This window comes from Acipenser ruthenus, chromosome 40 (genome assembly GCF_902713425.1).
Source record: "Acipenser ruthenus chromosome 40, fAciRut3.2 maternal haplotype, whole genome shotgun sequence".
NCBI lineage: Eukaryota > Metazoa > Chordata > Actinopteri > Acipenseriformes > Acipenseridae > Acipenser > Acipenser ruthenus.
Genome location: NC_081228.1, coordinates 7,275,294 through 7,294,550, shown reverse-complemented (window position 1 = coordinate 7,294,550; position 19,257 = coordinate 7,275,294). Strand labels below are relative to the sequence as shown.

The window sequence follows — 19,257 nt, the reverse complement described above, 5'->3', positions numbered from 1 at the left end:
AGTAAACAGCACACTACACTACAAAAAAAAATACAAGACAATGAGTCTGTTGTTATGAACATCCATAACTGCAAATTGTTGATGTAACAGGAGCGTTTGCAATGTAAAGATGTCACGTAATGTGAAGAGGGTCAGGGTCAGGGTCAGGGTCAGGGTCAGGGTTAATGGAGTTCACTGCGTCTCTTTGAGCTTCTCTCTGATGGTGCAGCAGCAGGGCTGCGTGACATGTCTGTACTCTTTGTTTAGGAAGCGCAGGTAGAAGCAGGCTGTTGCAGGATGGCTCCCCCTCTCACGCGAGCCAGACAGCAGGACGCAGGGTCTGTAGAGCAGGCAGGGCAGGACCAGGGAGAGCAGCACTGCCAGCCTGCCCTCCTGTCCTTCTCAGCCCCCCTGCCCTCCAGCGTGCCGCCCCCGTTCTCAGGGAAACCCCTCCCTGCCGTCACCGCTGTCGGGAAGACGTTGAAGCCCCTGGCTATCCGGAGGGAGAGCCGAGCCATCCTAGAGGATGCCAAGGAGATCCTGGGAAGGCAGGGGGGGCTAGGGGTAGAGGGAGGGGCCGCTGAAATAATCGAAAACCCAGAAGAGACTTCAGGGAGCCAGGCTAGGGACTCCTCACCCGGTGTCAAGAAGGATTCGTTTGCAGGGGCGGCGGAGAAAGAGTTACCCGTCGCCATCGACATCCAGGCCCGTCCGTCGATCACGCTCCCAGCGTTCGATATCCCGGAGGAAGATATTTCAGAGCTGGTCATCCCGGCTGGAGTCGCAGAGGAAGCGTGCTTCCCGGGGGATACGTTCCAGGAAGAGCTGGAGACGTGGGGAATGCATCCACAAGCACAGGAAGAGCCGAAATTCCTGAAAAGGGAGTCCTGCAGTGAGCGGGACAGTGTGGAGGCTGACGAGAGGCTGGGAGTCTGCACCTCTGAGAGCTACTTCTTCAGCAGGCATTGCGAAGTGGTGATACTGGAAACCAGTCTGAGTGACGAGCTTAACGCAGGAGCAGAGGAGACCACGAGGGGGGAGGGAGAGCAGGGGGGCAGGGGAGGGGAGAGGCTCACTCAGAAATCACAGCCGACAGAGGAAAGAACAGAAAGCAGAGTCGCCGAGGAGAGTCTGAGAGGGGGGGTGGGGTCCCGTGAGCTCAGTGGAAAGGAGGTTGGGGTGGGTGAGTCTGCAAGGTGTTGGGAGACCTCAGAAGATGCCATTCAGAGTCGCGCCGAGTGGGTCGGATATCTGGATAGGGGAGGAGAAGAGGAGGAAGGATCTAGGAATGAGAGCAAGACCCCGAAGCAGAGCGGCTCTGTGAGGATCCGAGAGCTCGCAGCAGAGCCCCCCAGTGTCCATGTCTGTGATTGCACTGCGGGTGTGTCCTCCACAGTCCCAGGGGCTGGCTTGAGACCGGGGGGTGTGGGAGAGAAGCAGGAGCAGGACGAGGGTTCAGACGAAGCTCCAGTGAAGCGGGAAGGGATGGAGGAATGGGAGGAGACAGCGTCAGCGTACGAAGCCTCAAGCACAGCCGTTAGCTCAGCTGCCAGCCACCTCATCTCCCACATCCTGGGGGACCAGCACTGCGACTGGGAAGAACCGGAATCGACCTCCTGCTGCATCCCACCAGCCCTGTCAGCCACAGCTAGCAAGACCGACTCTGAGGACCAGGCGCTGTGCTGGGAGATCCTCACGAAAGTGCGTCGGTCCAGGGAGGGCAGAGGCAGCGAGGCAGGGGCTTCTCCATTCACCCTGGAGGATAGGCCAGGGTTGGAGAGCGTGGGAGAGGCAGTGAGAAGACAGGGTGTAGGGCAAGGCGGTGCTGTAGAGATGGGCAGGGTGTGGGGCGTCCCCAGAGGTCAGCACAGTGACAGTGGGAGGATCGACATGAGGCAGGGACAGACGGACAGGCTGGAGATGCAGCAGAGCCCAGGCAGTGTACAGGTAGGGAGAGCCAGCGCAAGGGTTAGCACTCAGCACTGTAAGGAGGCTTGGGTTAATTGGGACTGTATGTAGGTCCTCTTTCATATCTCCTATGACATGCTTTTTTTATGTTGAGTGTCTGTCCGCCATTCACTTTTGCAACAGGGTTACAAATTGAGTTATAATCGCAGCTATAAAGTGAAATCTGAATTTAACAGCAGTTACTAAGGGACTTGTGTATGCTGTACAGAAAGGCAGGCAGACTAAATGAACTGTGAGGAGTTGGCAGCTGTGGGTACAGGGATTAAGAGGAGGGGGGAGTTTTCTTTGTCCCAGACAGGAGCACAGCCTCTAACTGCCCCTCTCTGTCCTTTATCGGGCCCCTCAGCCTGTGATGTCAGCGCTGGCCCCTGTGCAGGCTCCTCTGGGGTCCCTGGCTCCGCTCCGTGGCCTGCTGGACTCTTCGGGGTCCACGCTGCGTGGATCCGTGGGCAGCTCGGGAGGGCTGGAGCCCCTGCGATCGTCGTGCGGGGTGAGTGCTGACTCAGGTGTTTCTTTTTTGTTTCAGAAAAAAATGAATTGCAGTAAAAAGCTTAACCCTTTGTGTGAAAAGAAAATGATAATAATTATAAAATCTCTCTCCCTCTGTCTCTCCCTATCCCCTTCTCTTTCCACCCCTCTCCCCCTCTCACTCTGCCCCAGCTCCCCCGGTCGGGGCTGGACTCCAGTCTGCTGGGAGTGAGGCCGGAGGAGAAGGTTTCCCTGTCGCTGCTCGGGTTTGAGGAAGAGGAGGACAGAGTCTCTGAGGGAGAGGTAGATTTCGCATGCAGTTCTGCAGCATTGAGAAGCGCTTGCACCCCGTGTTAGTAACTTCCCTCACCCTTCTCTTCTCTCAGAGTCCGCGTGGGACGGCCCGGCTGCTGCAGAACTTGCACATGGACATAGGGTCCCTGGGAGCCGGGTTCGAGTACGAGGTACAGCGCTGAGAGAAGGATACACGACAACTATCACACACACAGTGCTACACACACAGTGCTACACACACACACACAGTGCTACACACACACACACACTGTCAGACACACACACACACAGTGCTACACACACACTGTCAGACACACACACAATTCTACACACACTGTCTCACACACACACACACAGTCGCACACCGTCACACACACTCGTTATTATTATTATTATTATTATTATTATTATTATTATGATTATTATTATTATTATTATTGATTGTTCTATGGGTAATACAAAGTAAAAACAGAAAACAGTAATGTTCACCAATATGAATGAGCCCCGGGGCAAAATTATTATTTATTGATTTATTTATTGATTTATTTATTTATTTATTTATTTATTTGGTGTTTTTCTTTTTACAAATCATGTTTTTTTTTAAACTTTAATATAAAGATGTGTGTGTGTGTTTTTTAAGAAGTTCATGTGTTCATAGAGTGTCCACTGGGTGGCAGTGTGCGCTGCTGGCACAGTGCAGGACTGCCCCCCCCCCCTGCTCTGAGAGTCAGCTGCCTGTCTGGTCAGGGGAGGCTGCATTACCAGAGTCAGCATTACCAGGGTCAGGGTCAGCCTAGGGGCATGGCTGCTCACCACTGTCCTCCAGACATTGAGGCTGCAGAGCGGTGCGTTTCACTACCCTGTCAGCGTTCTCCCTGTCACGTTTCACTGTCTGGAGGAGAATCTGCACGCTGATAAGCGCGTGACTTGCTTCGTGCTCCCCATCTGTGTTACAACAGCCCCCCTCCGAGGGCTTTGCTAGAGTGACACCCACGCAATCCCACAGACAGGACAGGGCAGGCAGGGGCTGCGTTATAACTGACTGGAGCTGAGACATGGAGAGAGGGCTGGAGTCGAGGCAGAGGCAGCGGGTCTCCCTGTGAAGCGTTCGGACAGAGAGCCGGTTGGGGTTGGGAGTGAGTGTGACCCTGACCCCTCCTCTGTCCAGGACAGTGAGAGCGCAGGGACGCCCCCCCAGAGTGCCCCCCCGGAGGAGCAGACTGAGCCAGAGCTGCAGGACCTGCGCGCCTCTGAGGACGAAGAGGGGGACAGCCTGCGAGAGGTGACCCCCGACTCCTGCATGCTGTAGTGCTGTGCTGAAGCCTGGCTCCCCTGCCTTGCACTCCACCCTCCCTGCGCTAATCTGAATTACAAGCCCTGCACGCCTCTGGTTTTGGAGCCTGTGTGTGCCCTTCTAAACGTTTACTAGGGTATGCCAGGGTGGAGATCAGCTGAGTGTGCTGACGCAGGGCAGGGTGAACTGCAGAGTGCAAACACAGACCGCACACGGGGACACTGTGAAACTGCTGTGCCATTTTTGCCATGGTAAACCTTTCTAAGGATCCCTACCCTTTGAAAAATGGTGCGAATTGCAGTATGTTTGTTATTTAAACAGATCAGTACAGTATGCTGAAACTCCTGGCTGCTGCACTAGTTCGTTTGCTTTTCTAGAGGCTTGCTTGCCTGTGAGTTTAGTATGAGCTTGCTGTGGGTCATGCGTTTTCATCTAACACTGTACAGCACATGGCAGGTCAAATAAACACAATTGATTTCTCTAGGCCCTATTCACAAAGCTTTAACTCGGGAGGGTTTTAAAGAACACCGTTTTTCAGAGTGAATAAAATACAGGTCTGTATTCACTGCCAAGATTGGTACTGGCTTCTTGAACAAAGTCTGTGAAAGTTTAATGAATATCAGGCTGCTGTAGTATTTACTTGTGTTCTTTAAGTAGTACCTGGTTTCAAGTTGTGTGAGTAGCGCCTGTTACAGTCAGAGGAACAAACCTCTGGAATGGGACACCGTATCTAAGCTAACGTGTCACTTTATTTTGCTGTGCTGTGCTGCCAGGTCCTGTAGATTGCTTGGCATGGATTCAGTAGCTGTAGTGTGTGTAGGGCTGGTAAGAAGTGCACTGCTTTTGCACTCAAATGAAGCTGATTTTATAAAGTGATAACGTTTCTAAAAGTGATCATGCATCATTTAGTTTTCCAAATTACCGCGCACCAGCGACCCCTGTGGTCTGGCCGGGCGCCTGCGGGCTTGTCTGTAAGCTGCCCGGGGCTGCGTTGTCCTCCGACGCTGTAGCTCTGAGGCGGCTGCACGGTGAGTCTGCAGTGTGTAAAGAAGCGGGCAGCTGACGGCACATGCTTCGGAGGACAGCATGTGTTCATCTTCGCCCCTCCTGAGTCAGCGAGGGGGTGGTAGCGGTGAGCTGAGCCGAAAATACAATTGGACATTTCAAATTGGGAGAAAAAATCAATTGCCGATTACTAAATTAAAAAAAAAAAAAAAGATTATCATTAGAAATGTGCGATCACCATTAAAGTAATGAAGTGTAGCCTGTGTTATTTATATCATTGACAATTATTAAATACTCAACAGTGCTAAATGTAGAAATGCTAAAACAAATGAAGCCAGTTGGTAAACTGTGTATTGTGTATAAATGTAGCCATGCTGCACAAACCCCTTGTCTTTGTTCTCCTTGGTTTCGCTGCCTCTGCTGGACTGAAGGGATCTCTGAAGGCTAACCCCTGCTCAGTAGCTGGGAGCCAAGCTTCCACCCCAGACTGCCTCAGCGATGGGGTCTGCCCTCCCACCCCTGACAAAACAGGGCCAGGCAGCGAGAGATCGCCCCCTGCAGGCTTGGAGGACAGAGACACGGGCAGCGAGGTAGAGGAGGAAGAGGAGGCGGAAGGGAACCCCGAGACTGGAGGCCCTGGAGAAAAGGAGAGCCCCCTGTCCAAAGTGGCTGGAGAAATGAGTGTGGATTCTGGGGAGGTGAAAGAGAGAGGTCCGCCTCAAGACAGAAAGAAACCCTCTCTTTCCAAAGCTATGTGGGGGGCCAGGAGGAGTGAAGGGGGTCCCATGGATTCTATACTAGAGGAGACGGGGGAGAGCCAGGAGATGAGATCGGAGCCAGACCAGGAGGGAGAGGACAGCCCGGAGGTGTCTGAACAGGAGAAGCCAGACAGAGGAAGTGTCGAGATGGAAGGGGCTGGGGAGGGAGAGGGAGAGAAGGAAGAAACCAGCAGCGTCTCCCACTCTGATTGTGGGGAGTCAGAGGAGCTGATTATAGAGAGAGGAGGGGGCAGGAGCACCTCCAAGGAGCCTGGGACTGTCCCCCTGATAACCCAGCCCGAAGAGGTAGGGTGTGTGTACCCCAACACTGCCCTCATTCTGCACCCCGTCCCTCCTCCCTGACACTGCTTCGCTCGTAGGAGGGCAGTAGCGATGGCTCATGTCGTCTGCGCTGCATGTGTTGTGAAGTGTTGTAGCGGCTCCGAGCCGGGCTGGTAATTAAACTCCCATTGAATTGCTGTTTCTGGCGCATGTCATTTTACTGTGAGTTTTACTAGCTCTTTAGGGTGAGGATGATAACGTGCATCAAAGTGCCGGTCACATGTGTTTGGGGGTAGGGGGGTTTGTCTGAGCTTTGCACACTGATATCCAGCCTCCCCCCCAGTCCTGTATGAAGGGAGAAGTCTGTTTATGTGGTAATGTCTCTACCTCTCTATCCTTCTGTCTCCTTCCTCTCTCCCTTCCTCTCTCTCTCTCTCTCTCTCTCTCTCTCTCTCTCTCGCTCTCTCTCGCTCTCTCTCTCTCTCTCCAGGATTCCGAGGCCAGTGAACACATCAAGGAGCTGCGGGTCTCCCTGCACTCTGATGAGGAGGAGTCCAGAAAACACAAGGTACTCCCTGCTCTCACTCCCCTGCACTCACTCCCGTGCTCTCATTCCTCCGCTCTCAGTCCCCCGCTCTCACTCCCCCGCTCTCACTCTCCCTCTCTCACTCTGTGCTCTCACTCCCCCGCTCTCGCTCCCCTGCTCTCACTCCCCTGCTCTCACTCCCCCTGCTCTCACTCCCCGCTCTCACTCCCCCTCTCACTCCCTGCCCTCACTCCTGTGCTCTCACTCCCTGCCCTCACTCCTGTGCTCTCACTCCCCAGCACATTGACTCACTCCCCGCTCTCACTCCCCTGCTGTTTTTTCTTTCTAGGATCCTGTGTTTGGATCCTGCATTTCGGAGCAGGTCCTGGATGTGGAGGCCCTTTCCCCAGCCCTGCAGAGCCCCAAATCAGAGGTAAGAATTAAACAACATTTCAACTCCAGAGGTTCTGATAAACCTTCTACTAGCTGAGGGGTTGTGAGTGTGAGTGTGTGTGTCTGTGTGTGGGGGGGGGTCAGTGTGTGAATGGGTTTGTTTGTGTGTGTGTGTGTCTGTGTGTGGGGGGGGGTCAGTGTGTGAATGGGTTTGTGTGTGTGTGTGTGTCTGTGTGTGTGGGGGGGTCAGTGTGTGAATGGGTTTGTGTGTGTGTGTGTGGGGGGGGGTCAGTGTGTGAATGGGTTTGTGTGTGTGTGTGTCTGTGTGTGGGGGGGGGTCAGTGTGTGAATGGGTTTGTGTGTGTGTGTGTCTGTGTGTGTGGGGGGTCAGTGTGTGAATGGGTTTGTGTGTGTGTGTGTCTGTGTGTGTGGGGGGGTCAGTGTGTGAATGGGTTTGTGTGTGTGTGTGTGGGGGGGGGTCAGTGTGTGAATGGGTTTGTGTGTGCTGTCTTCTGTCCACTACATTACCTTTACAAGTAGTACTGGTGAGAGAAACAGACTGGGAGCCAAGGAGAGCTCGGGTTTGAACGTGAAGGGACGACCGCAGGGCTGCGATGAGCGACCGCAGAGTACAGATTGCTTGACGCCCCTGTCCCTACAGGAAAAGGACTCTGTGGAAGACAGGAAAGAGGAGAGTGTGAAAGCACAGGAAGAGGAGGAGAGGAGGAAGAGAGCCGAGGCTGCGGAAAGGTAAACCAGTACACACCACACTCGTGTGGCACGGAAATGCTGGTCTAATTTGATAACTCATTGTAGAAAGTTTTTGGGCAGGCGGGGGGCGGGGTTCTGCTTTTAGATGCAGGGGAAAGAGGTTGGGTTGGAGGAGATTGGCAGGGTCAATCTCAAAGGGTTTGTCCTGGGAACACAGAGCAACCCTCCAGACAGGCTGACTGCGTTTCTAACATAAGATAAATATTGAAAGAAAAATGACTGAAGCCTTGCGGGTCTGATCGACAAAGTGCAGCTCACCGGGCTGAGCGAAGTTGAGCAGGTTTGACAGCAAATACAGGTTCTGCTTTGCATCCTTCTTCTGTTTCCACACAATGTGAGTACAATGCAGCTCTGCACACAGCCATTGTGAGAGGGTCGCCTGTTTTGCAGGCGTTGTCTCTGTAGCCGTGGTGCGCTGCACACACACACACACACACACACACACACACACACACACACACACACACACACACACACACACTCTCTGATTCTGTCTCTGCAAAGCCATGTAGAAGAGAAGCCCCGGGTGGAGGAGAGGGAAGGGAGGGAGGAAGGCAGCCCCGTTAGGAGAGCTGTTCCTGGCCCCGGTGAGGAAGGTGCCAGCCCCTCCAGGGATGATGATGAGAAGGTGGAAGTGTTTCACAAGCCGGAGCAGCACCTGGAGTAAGGCTCCTCCACACACAGCACACAGTGCCCTCTTTACTGCTGTGCAGAGGAGTGCATCCCACAGACTCTGGGACAGAACCCTGTTTTGATAAGACCTGCTTACTTATTTTACATCCGATGTATTATTTGTGCCTCCGCTGGTACGGTGTAGCTGAGGAGTCAGGGCAGTGTGTGGAACGTATTCATGTCAAAATGTAAATCAGTTGCTGATGGATACGGGCTGACTTGCAGAGGCATCGTTGGGAGAAGCTCTCGCGTGGCTTCACAGAGCTGCAGAGTTTCGACTGCCCGTTTCTCTTGGAACAGCCGATGAGAAGAGGAGGCGGTTCAGAAATGTACAGTGCATGTCAAAGGCGTGTGCTGAATTTCATCTGCTCATAAATCCTGAGCGGGTTTCAGCCTGTCCTGGTCCTGTCCGGTATGTGCATGTGGGCTGCAGTCCCTGTAGTGCTGGTCATGTGACTGCATTGTCAATCTCAAGTGGTTTGCTTCCATTGCGTTTTAGATTACCAGACGGTACGTGATGTGGTTTCTGTCTGTTAGTAGTAAATTAGCTTCTGCTACCGCAGTGTTGTTCGGATACCTTGTTACTCCACCTGTTGGGGCTCCAAAGCGCATTTATTTTTCAATGTTGTAACTCTGTCTCTCTCTGTTCTGCTGCCCCAGGCGCAAGAGGCAGGATGAAGAGCGTAAGAAGCAGGAGAAAAGCACTCCTGACCCTCTGGAAGAGCCGAAGCAGCAAGCTAAACCAGGCAGAGGCCTGGAGGAGAGGCAGGAGGAGGCAGACAGAGGCGGGAGGCTGCAGCGCTCGTATGGAGAGCGCAGGCCAGGTGTGGAGAGAGGAACGGCTCGGGACTCTTCTCAAGACTCGGTGGAGGAGCAGAGTCAGGAGACGGAGAGGCAGCTGGAGGCAGAGCGAGGCAGAGCCCTGCAGGAGAGGCAGGAGAGGCTGAGGGGGCTCCGAGAGGAGATGGGGAGAGAGGAGGAGGAGCAGGCACGAGTCCTACATCAGGAGAAGGAACACAAACTCAGGTACCCAGCTCAGGAACCGCTTACAAGAGAACATGTCAGAGAGTTTACGAACGACAGGAGACCATTCCTCCCATCAGCATCCCAGTGATCCGGCATCAACGCCATGGCTTGGTAACCCATTCCATACCCTCCCCACTCTCTGTGAGAAGAAGCGTCTCCTGCACGTCTTACCCGCAGTGGTAGGCCTGGGTTAAAAAGAGCAAACTGTATTTATGGTGAAGGACTCCTGTAGAGATTGTGTTAAGATCACTGTGGCTTGTGACTGTGTTTCACTGTGTCTGTGTGTGCTTCTCCCGCAGGGCGCTGAGAGAGACGCTGAGAGAGGAAACAGAGGAAGAGGAGGAGAAACTGAGGGAGGAGGAGAAGGAGAGGCTGCAGAGGCTGCGGGTTCAAATCAGAGCAGAGACTGAGGAGGAGGAGAGGAAACTCAGGTCAGCGCCTGTGAAACAGGGCAGTGTTGATGACCCAAAGCAGTGGCACATCTTAAAGCATTTCTGTTTAAACCTGCTGTATCACTGACTGTCTCAACAGGGCGTCCCATAAGTCAGACAGCACAGGAAACATCAGATTCTGCAGGTTTAATATGATCTCTGTTAAATCAAGTGACCACAAACCCTGTTACTATCTGCACTTCCACACATCAATCTGAATTCGTTCCTCTTTGCTGAAAGGCATTTCACACATGAAATAGAGAGACAGCCAGTATTAAAAACTATGTGTTTGATGCCTGACTTAGGGGGCACCCTCCCTGTATTCAGTGATGCTGATAAGACCAGCCAGGCTGGAGGAAAGCAACAGCGGGATCAATAGTGATTGTACGAAATAAACATGTCATTTTTTAAAGATATCTGGTATGACACTCAGTTAAAGAAATGTCTGTTTGAAGGCTCTGCTTTCAGATTACCAGATGTCTCAAATCCATGTTTGCGATTTATCTTTCAAACCTGCATAGTGAACCGCAGTGCGCAACAGGTGAGATCTGTGAAAGGGTTTCGTTAGCTGCTGCCACTTCAGGGCAGAGAGGCGATTGGAGATTGATACCTGTTATTGAATTCCTGCCAGGGAGGAGAAGGAGTCTGTCCTGCAGGATCTGAGGGGCTCTCTGGAGGCAGCGAGGGCCTCCGAGTCGAGGGAGCTGGAGGCCAAGAGGAGGGAGCTGCAGGACTCCCTGAGGAAGGAGGTGGAGGAGGCGGTGAATGAGGAGAGGCGCTGGCTGGAGGCTGAGAGAGAGAGGCAGCTGGAGCAACTGAGGAGCACTCACGAGAAGCAGAGGAAAGAGGTAGGAGCAGGGAGGGGACAGAGGGGGCTGCTGTAAAAGAGATGGCATCCTCTCTCATTGTGGTCAGTCTGTTAACACTGGTTGCAGAGTGAAAGGGTGGGGGGTCTTATCCCAGAAACAGGCTGACTGTGTCCCTGTTCCTGCTCTCCACAGGAGCTCCAGGCTTTGGAGAAGCAGCATTCCCAGGAGCTGCAGCAGCTGAGGGAGACGGCCCAGGAGAAGCACAGCAAGGTAGGAGAGAGGGGAGGGGAAGAGGGCTCAAAACCAGACTGGAACAGCTCTGTAGCTCAGGGGAGGCCAACCCTGCTCCTGGAGATCGAGTCGCAGGGCGTCTGCTTTTCGTTCTCAGTTACTTCATTGAACCCAATCGCCTTCTTAATTGGTCAACACTGATATTTATCCCAGGTCTGTAGACATTGATTTGAAGATACCCAGGAACCCTGCTGGTTTGTGGCTCTCCAGGACCAGGGTTGGCCCCCCTGCTGTAGCTCAACTGGATCAGAACAAAGTGCGTGACTGAGGAGGGAATGGAAAAGTTCAAAATGAAAACAAGATGAAAAAATCTACAGCTGTGGCCAAATGTTTTGCATCACCCTGGAATGCTCTCATTTTACTGTAATGCAAAGACTGGTCCAAAGATGACTGGGTCAAAGTCATGTTCTCTGAGGCGTCCCATTTTGTAGCTTCTTTGATTACATGTTGTTAATTAAAGATCTAAATTATGTTCATTATAAAAAAATGTAGGTGAGTTGAGAAGATGTCGTGGAGTGAAAGCTTGGATTTGAGCAGTTTCATGTGTGCTGTGAACTCCACCCTCACACTGAAGCCCGCTGCTGTACTGTGCAGTATGTGTAGTAAAACTGAAGCAATCTCACGCTGACAGACCCTTCAGAACTGGGCTGTACTGTGCAGTATGTGCAGTAAAACTGAAGCAATCTCACGCTGACAGACCCTTCAGAACTGGGCTGTGGTGTGCAGGATGTGTAGTAAAACTGAAGCAATCTCACGCTGACAGACCCTTCAGAACTGGGCTGTACTGTGCAGTATGTGCAGTAAAACTGAAGCAATCTCATGCTGACAGACCCTTCAGAACTGGGCCGTGCTGTGCAGTATGTGCAGTAAAACTGAAGCAATCTCACGCTGACAGACCCTTCAGAATTGGGCTGTGCTTGTTTCATAGCTGCTCCTCCTCTCCCGCCTCCCCTCCCAGGTGATCAGCAGCCTGCAGAAGCAAATCTCAGAGGCTCAGAGCAGCGAGGAGGAGCAGCTACAGGGAGACCTGCTAAAGGCTCAGCAGAAAATACAGCAAGCGGCCGAGTACAAGAGGGAGGTGAGTGAACTGCAGAGACACACACTGATAGAGAGAGGTGAGTGAACTGCAGAGACACACACTGATAGAGAGAGGTGAGTGAACTACAGAGACACACACACTGATAGAGAGAGGTGAGTGAACTACAGAGACACACACACTGATAGAGAGAGGTGAGTGAACTACAGAGACACACACACTGATAGAGAGAGGTGAGTGAACTACAGAGACACATACACTGATAGAGACAGGTGAGTGAACTACAGAGACACACACTGATAGAGAGAGGTGAGTGAACTACAGAGACACACACTGATAGAGAGAGGTGAGTGAACTACAGAGACACATACACTGATAGAGAGAGGTGAGTGAACTACAGAGACACACACACTGATAGAGAGAGGTGAGTGAACTACAGAGACACATACACTGATAGAGAGGTGAGTGAACTACAGAGACACATACACTGATAGAGAGAGGTGAGTGAACTGCAGAGACACACACTGATAGAGAGAGGTGAGTGAACTACAGAGACACACACTGATAGAGAGAGGTGAGTGAACTACAGAGACACATACACTGATAGAGAGAGGTGAGTGAACTACAGAGACACACACACACAGTGACGTACAGACACATACACTGATAGAGAGAGGTGAGTGAACTACAGAGACACACACACTGATAGAGAGAGGTGAGTGAACTACAGAGACACATACACTGATAGAGAGAGGTGAGTGAACTACAGAGACACATACACTGATAGAGAGAGGTGAGTGAACTACAGAGACACACACACACAGTGACGTACAGACACACAGAGACACACATACAGACACACAGACACACACACAGACATGGATAAATACACTGATAGAGACACACAGACACATACAAACACATACAGACACACACACACACATACACACACACACACACACACACACAGACACACATACAGACACACACACAGACATAGATAAATACACTGATAGAGACACACACACACTGACACAGAGAGACACCCAGCCCGCAGTCACGTAGCCTGTGGGTCTCTCCCCCCAGCTGAGTGACCTGCTGCGTGACAAGAGGCAGGAAGTGGAACGGGATCACGAGAGGAAGCTGGAGGCGCTGAAGGAGGAGCAGAGAGCCGTGCTGGAGCAGATCAGAGAGGAGCAGCTGGAGGAGGTGAGTGAGTGAGAGCAGAGATACTGAGCCGCGTGTGTGTGTTCGGGGGCTCTGTTTCCCTGGAGAGGAGCTGGTTTGTCCTCTCTGTGTGTATCTCGTGTGTTCAGGGGCTCTGTTTCCCTGGAGAGGAGCTGGTTTGTCCTCTCTGTGTGTATCTCGTGTGTTCGGGGGCTCTGTTTCCCTGGAGAGGAGCTGGTTTGTCCTCTCTGTGTGTATCTCGTGTGTTTGGGGGCTCTGTTTCCCAGGAGAGGAGCTGGTTTGTCCTCTCTGTGTGTATCTCGTGTGTTCGGGGGCTCTGTTTCCCTGGAGAGGAGCTGGTTTGTCCTCTCTGTGTGTATCTCGTGTGTTCGGGGGCTCTGTTTCCCAGGAGAGGAGCTGGTTTGTCCTCTCTGTGTGTATCTCGTGTGTTCGGGGGCTCTGTTTCCCAGGAGAGGAGCTGGTTTGTCCTCTCTGTGTGTATCTCGTGTGTTCGGGGGCTCTGTTTCCCAGGAGAGGAGCTGGTTTGTCCTCTCTGTGTGTATCTCGTGTGTTCGGGGGCTCTGTTTCCCTGGAGAGGAGCTGGTTTGTCCTCTCTGTGTGTATCTCGTGTGTTCGGGGGCTCTGTTTCCCAGGAGAGGAGCTGGTTTGTCCTCTCTGTGTGTATCTCGTGTGTTCGGGGGCTCTGTTTCCCTGGAGAGGAGCTGGTTTGTCCTCTCTGTGTGTATCTCGTGTGTTCGGAGGCTCTGTTTCCCTGGAGAGGAGCTGGTTTGTCCTCTCTGTGTGTATCTCGTGTGTTCAGGGGCTCTGTTTCCCTGCAGGAAAGGAAGCAGAGGGCCAGGCTGCTCAGCACTCTGCAGGAGGAGAGAGAGAGACTGCTGGGGGCTCACGAGAGAGAGCTGTCTGAGCTGAGGGCTGAGTTGGAGGGGAGGCTGCAGGACACACGGCACGCTCACAGCCAGAAGGTGCTTCTATACAACACAGTTAGACACGTAGCAATTGGAAATCTATACCAATAGGTATGGGAATAGTGACCATCATCTTTGGCTAATTCCGCCAGGGTTAGATTGAGCTGATTGAAACAGGAACCCGTACTGCCATTCATATTAAAATATCTTATCCCGAGTGAACCGCTGTGCGATTCATTGCCAGTCCTCTCCCATTCCCCGACAGGAGGCTAAACTACAAGACCTGGGGGATGAGCTGGAGCTGAGGGCCAGGGAGCTGAAGGCAAGGAGCACCCAGCTGCAGGCACAGGTACCAGGGGCTTTACAGTGAGCTGACAGAGGGAGGCATGAGGGCAGGGGGCTGTGCTGGAGCGCTCTTCTGTGTGTTTCATACAGTGTGGTGAACTCTCTCCACTAGCTGCCCGAGTCAAGCAACATCAAAATCCATTCTGTCTGCTTTTTCAATGGAGCCGTACTCTTCTAGCACAGCAGACAGAGTGTGCTGATCTCTAAGGCTGGAGACTGGGGTTTGATCCTCAGGTAGATCCTTAAATACCAAGCCATGCTGTTGATGCTGAATCACTGGGATCCTTAAAGACCTGGCTGGACAGTTTTGAGATGAACCAGCACTGGTGAGCTGAGTGACCTCTCGTTGGGGTATTTCATTAGGGGGCTACTTAAAATGTTTCCCGGGTAGGTTATAGAATAAAATTAAGATTGCACTGACCTGTTTAAACATTAAATACAATATTAAGTAGATAATAAAGTCAGCACTCACATATATAACATTTTGACTTCAGTGACGGTTAAACGTGTGTGACGCATATCTGATTATTTCATTTTGGTCCGTTCCAACCCTTGTCCGTTTTTCAGGAAACACAAAAAAGATGTCAAAAAATTCATAGCTGTGTTTCAAAATAAATAGGCTTCCATTTATATGTACTGTAGTTGTTTACAGTATTGTATTTTCAACATTATTTTAATTCAGAACGATATGAAAATATCACTTACCGAAAGAGACGACTGTGGACACGTGGGCTGTACAGAACGTTCTTATAGATGTGGTGCCTATTCATTGGTAGCAGCGTGTCAAATTCCACGTTACGATCCAATAGCAAAATAAATCCCAGAGTATCTGAAACTGTTTAAAGTGTTTCAGGTTCCCGTAGCTGGAGTCGCTCCTCTCGTTAGTTTATTTGTGGCTGCGTTTTCGTCAGGTAGAACTCTCTGAAGCTCTGTGTAACCCAGAGAGTGTCCCGCAGCCCTGTAGCACGCCGCGGACAGTCTGTCCTGACACACAGCCATGTGCGTGGATTGATTCACACATGCGAGAAGAGAAAAAGCTAAAAAAAACGGGCTGTGACGGATAATCAAATACATTTTAACATGGAAGAGATGGGCTTGGTTGGAATTGTAAGGCAACGCTTTGCCAATACAGATGTGGAAATCAATTAGAAACAGTCCCGAAACCCTCAAGGGCTTCTGGGATTCTTTAAGAAAGGCCGTCTGCAGCACGTTTGTTGTCGTGTGTCCCATCCAGGAATTTATTTTATTAGTACCGAGTCAAAAGAAAGAAAGCGTGCCAATTCGGGTCTAAAATTCTAGCTGCGTTTCAAAAGTAAGGGATAAAATAATAGAAGCCTATCTGCAGAATTAAGATCCGCAGTTTGCGTCTCTTGCGCTGTGCAGTAGTTCATTTAAATCCATAGTTTTTTATTTTATTTTTGATCTCCGTACTAGTCCGGTATGCATTGGCCCCTTAGGAAGTGAATTTCGTGGTGACCCCTTCATTTTCCTGCTGCTTGCTTTTTAAACACAGTTAGAGTTTTAAGTAGGTCCCTAATTATGATGTGACTTGCCCAGTAAACCTCCCTGCTCTGCTCCCTGTGTGCAGGAGGAAGCTTTGAGGAGAAGGAGGGAGCAGCTGCAGGAGGAAGAGGAGCAGGCAGAGCGGCACAGAGAGGTATGAGACATGCACGCATCCCTCCATCCATCACGCCGCACTAAAACACTCACAACGCCTGCGTCTTGTGTGCGTCTGTCCCCTGCAGAAAGCCCTAGCAGCAGCAGCAGCAGCAGCAGCCACGGTGGACTCCAGCCGTGTGGAGGAACACTCGCTGCAGGACTCCATCCGGCAATCCCGCCGGGAGCTGGAGAGGCTGCAGGGAGAGAGGGAGAGCCTGGAGACAGAGGTGCAGGGGCTGCAGCGCCAGAGCCAGAGACTGCAGAGGAGAGTCAGGTAACACAGACACACTGCACCCCGTCAATACACTGCAGAGACACTGCACCCATCAATACACTGCACCCCATCAATACACTGCAGAGACACTGCACCCGTCAATACACTGCACCCATCAATACACTGCACCCCAGCAATACACTGCACCCCGTCAATACACTGCACCCCGTCAATACACTGCGCCCCATCAATACACTGCACCCCGTCAATACACTGCAGCGACACTGCACCCATCAATACACTGCACCCCATCAATACACTGCACCCCGTCAATACACTGCAGCGACACTGCACCCATCAATACACTGCACCCCATCAATACACTGCACCCCGTCAATACACTGCAGCGACACTGCACCCATCAATACACTGCACCCCATCAATACACTGCACCCCGTCAATACACTGCAGCGACACTGCACCCATCAATACCAGATGAGATCCTCCCAATAGTTCTCAAAGAAATGAAAGAAGTTATTTACAAACCGCTAACCAAGATCATGCAACAGTCTCTTGACACAGGGGTTGTACCGACAGACTGGAAAATAGCAAACGTAATACCGATCCACAAAAAGGGAGACAAAACTGAACCAGGTAACTACAGACCAATAAGCCTGACTTCTATTATATGTAAACTTATGGAAACTATAATAAGATTCAAAATGGAAAATTACCTATATGGTAACAATATCCTGGGAGACAGTCAGCATGGTTTTAGGAAAGGGAGATCGTGTCTAACTAACCTACTTGACTTTTTTGAGGATGCAGCATTCTAAATGGATAACTGCAAAGCATACGACATGGTTTATTTAGATTTCCAGAAAGCTTTTGACAAAGTCCCGCATAAAAGATTAATTCTCAAACTGAACGCAGTAGGGATTCAAGGAAATGCATGCACATGGATTAGGGAGTGGTTAACAGGTAGAAAACAGAAAGTACTGATTAGAGGAGAAACCTCGAAATGGAGTGAGGTAACCAGTGGTGTACCACAGGGATCAGTATTAGGTCCTCTGCTATTCCTAATCTACATTAATGATTTAGACTCTGATATAGTAAGCAAACTCGTTAAATTTGCAGACGACACAAAAATAGGAGGAGTGGCAAACACTGTTGAAGCAGCAAAGGTCATTCAAAATGATCTAGACAGCATTCAAAATTGTGCAGACACATGGCAAATGAAATTTAATAGAGAAAAGTGTAAAGTATTGCATGCGGGCAATAAAAATGTGCATTATAAATATCATATGGGAGATAGTGAAATTGAAGAAGGGAACTATGAAAAAGACCTAGGAGTTTATGTTGACTCAGAAATGTCTTCATCTAGACAATGTGGGGAAGCTATAAAAAAGGCTAACAAGATGCTCGGATATATTGTGAGAAGTGTTGAATTTAAATCAAGGGAAGTAATGTTAAAACTCTACAATGCATTAGTAAGACCTCACCTAGAATATTGTGTTCAGTTCTGGTCACCTCGTTACAAAAAGGATATTGCTGCTCTAGAAAGAGTGCAAAGAAGAGCAACCAGAATTATCCCGGGTTTAAAAGGCATGTCGTATGCAGACAGGCTAAAAGAATTGAATCTATTCTTGAACAAAGAAGACTACGCGGCGATCTGATTCAAACATTCAAAATCCTAAAAGGTATAGACAATGTCAACCCGGGGGACTTCTTTGACTTGAAAAAAGAAACAAGGACCAGGGGTCATAAATGGAGATTAGATAAAGGGGCATTCAGAACAGAAAATAGGAGGCACTTTTTTACACAGAGAATTGTGAGGGTCTGGAACCAACTCCCCAGTAATGTTGTTGAAGCTGACACCCTAGGATCCTTCAAGAAGCTGCTTGATGAGATTCTGGGATCAATAAGCTACTAACAACCAAACGAGCAAGATGGGCCGAATGGCCTCCTCTCGTTTGTAAACTTTCTTATGTTCTTATGTTCTTAATACACTGCACCCCATCAATACACTGCACCCCGTCAATACACTGCGCCCCATCAATACACTGCGCCCATCAATACACTGCACCCCATCAATACACTGCACCCCGTCAATACACTGCACCCCGTCAATACACTGCGCCCATCAATACACTGCACCCCGTCAATACACTGCACCCCGTCAATACACTGCGCCCCATAATACACTGCACCCCATCAATACACTGCACCCCGTCATTACACTGCACCCCATCAATACACTGCACCCCGTCAATACACTGCACCCCATCAATACACTGCACCCCATCAATACACTGCAGAGACACTGCACCCATCAATACACTGCACCCCATCAATACACTGCACCCCGTCAATACACTGCACCCCGTCAATACACTGCACCCCGTCAATACACTGCGCCCATCAATACACTGCACCCCATCAATACACTGCACCCCGTCAATACACTGCACCCCGTCAATACACTGCGCCCATCAATACACTGCACCCCATCAATACACTGCACCCCGTCAATACACTGCACCCCGTCAATACACTGCGCCCCATAATACACTGCGCCCCATCAATACACTGCACCCCGTCATTACACTGCACCCCATCAATACACTGCACCCCATCAATACACTGCAGAGACACTGCACCCATCAATACACTGCACCCCATCAATACACTGCACCCCGTCATTACACTGCACCCCATCAATACACTGCACTCCGTCAATACACTGCACCCCATCAATACACTGCACCCCATCAATACACTGCAGAGACACTGCACCCATCAATACACTGCACCCCATCAATACACTGCACCCCATCAATACACTGCACCCCGTCATTACACTGCACCCCATCAATACACTGCACCCCGTCAATACACTGCGCCCCATCAATACACTGCGCCCCATAATACACTGCGCCCCAT

General features: G+C 50.9%; 1 protein-coding gene across 5 annotated transcripts in view; it reads left to right on the top strand.

Moving 5' to 3' along the window:
* Window positions 1–19,257, top strand: part of LOC117397346 (centrosomal protein of 164 kDa-like) — a 35,326-nt gene that overhangs the window by 4,837 nt on the left and 11,232 nt on the right. For 3 of the 5 annotated variants that reach the window (XM_059010119.1, XM_059010117.1, XM_059010118.1), the window contains exons 5-22: window positions 2,294–2,437; window positions 2,608–2,718; window positions 2,802–2,879; window positions 3,878–3,991; window positions 5,440–6,072; window positions 6,539–6,616; window positions 6,924–7,007; window positions 7,629–7,717; window positions 9,071–9,436; window positions 9,736–9,867; window positions 10,499–10,715; window positions 10,869–10,946; window positions 11,926–12,045; window positions 13,090–13,212; window positions 14,010–14,153; window positions 14,362–14,445; window positions 16,030–16,098; window positions 16,187–16,374. In XM_059010119.1, coding sequence (XP_058866102.1) covers window positions 2,294–2,437; window positions 2,608–2,718; window positions 2,802–2,879; window positions 3,878–3,991; window positions 5,440–6,072; window positions 6,539–6,616; window positions 6,924–7,007; window positions 7,629–7,717; window positions 9,071–9,436; window positions 9,736–9,867; window positions 10,499–10,715; window positions 10,869–10,946; window positions 11,926–12,045; window positions 13,090–13,212; window positions 14,010–14,153; window positions 14,362–14,445; window positions 16,030–16,098; window positions 16,187–16,374 — 2,852 coding nt within the window. The remainder of the gene's footprint in view (window positions 1–2,293; window positions 2,438–2,607; window positions 2,719–2,801; window positions 2,880–3,877; window positions 3,992–5,439; window positions 6,073–6,538; window positions 6,617–6,923; window positions 7,008–7,628; window positions 7,718–9,070; window positions 9,437–9,735; window positions 9,868–10,498; window positions 10,716–10,868; window positions 10,947–11,925; window positions 12,046–13,089; window positions 13,213–14,009; window positions 14,154–14,361; window positions 14,446–16,029; window positions 16,099–16,186; window positions 16,375–19,257) is intronic. The other 2 variants (XM_059010120.1, XM_059010121.1) reach the window with 2 other exon arrangements.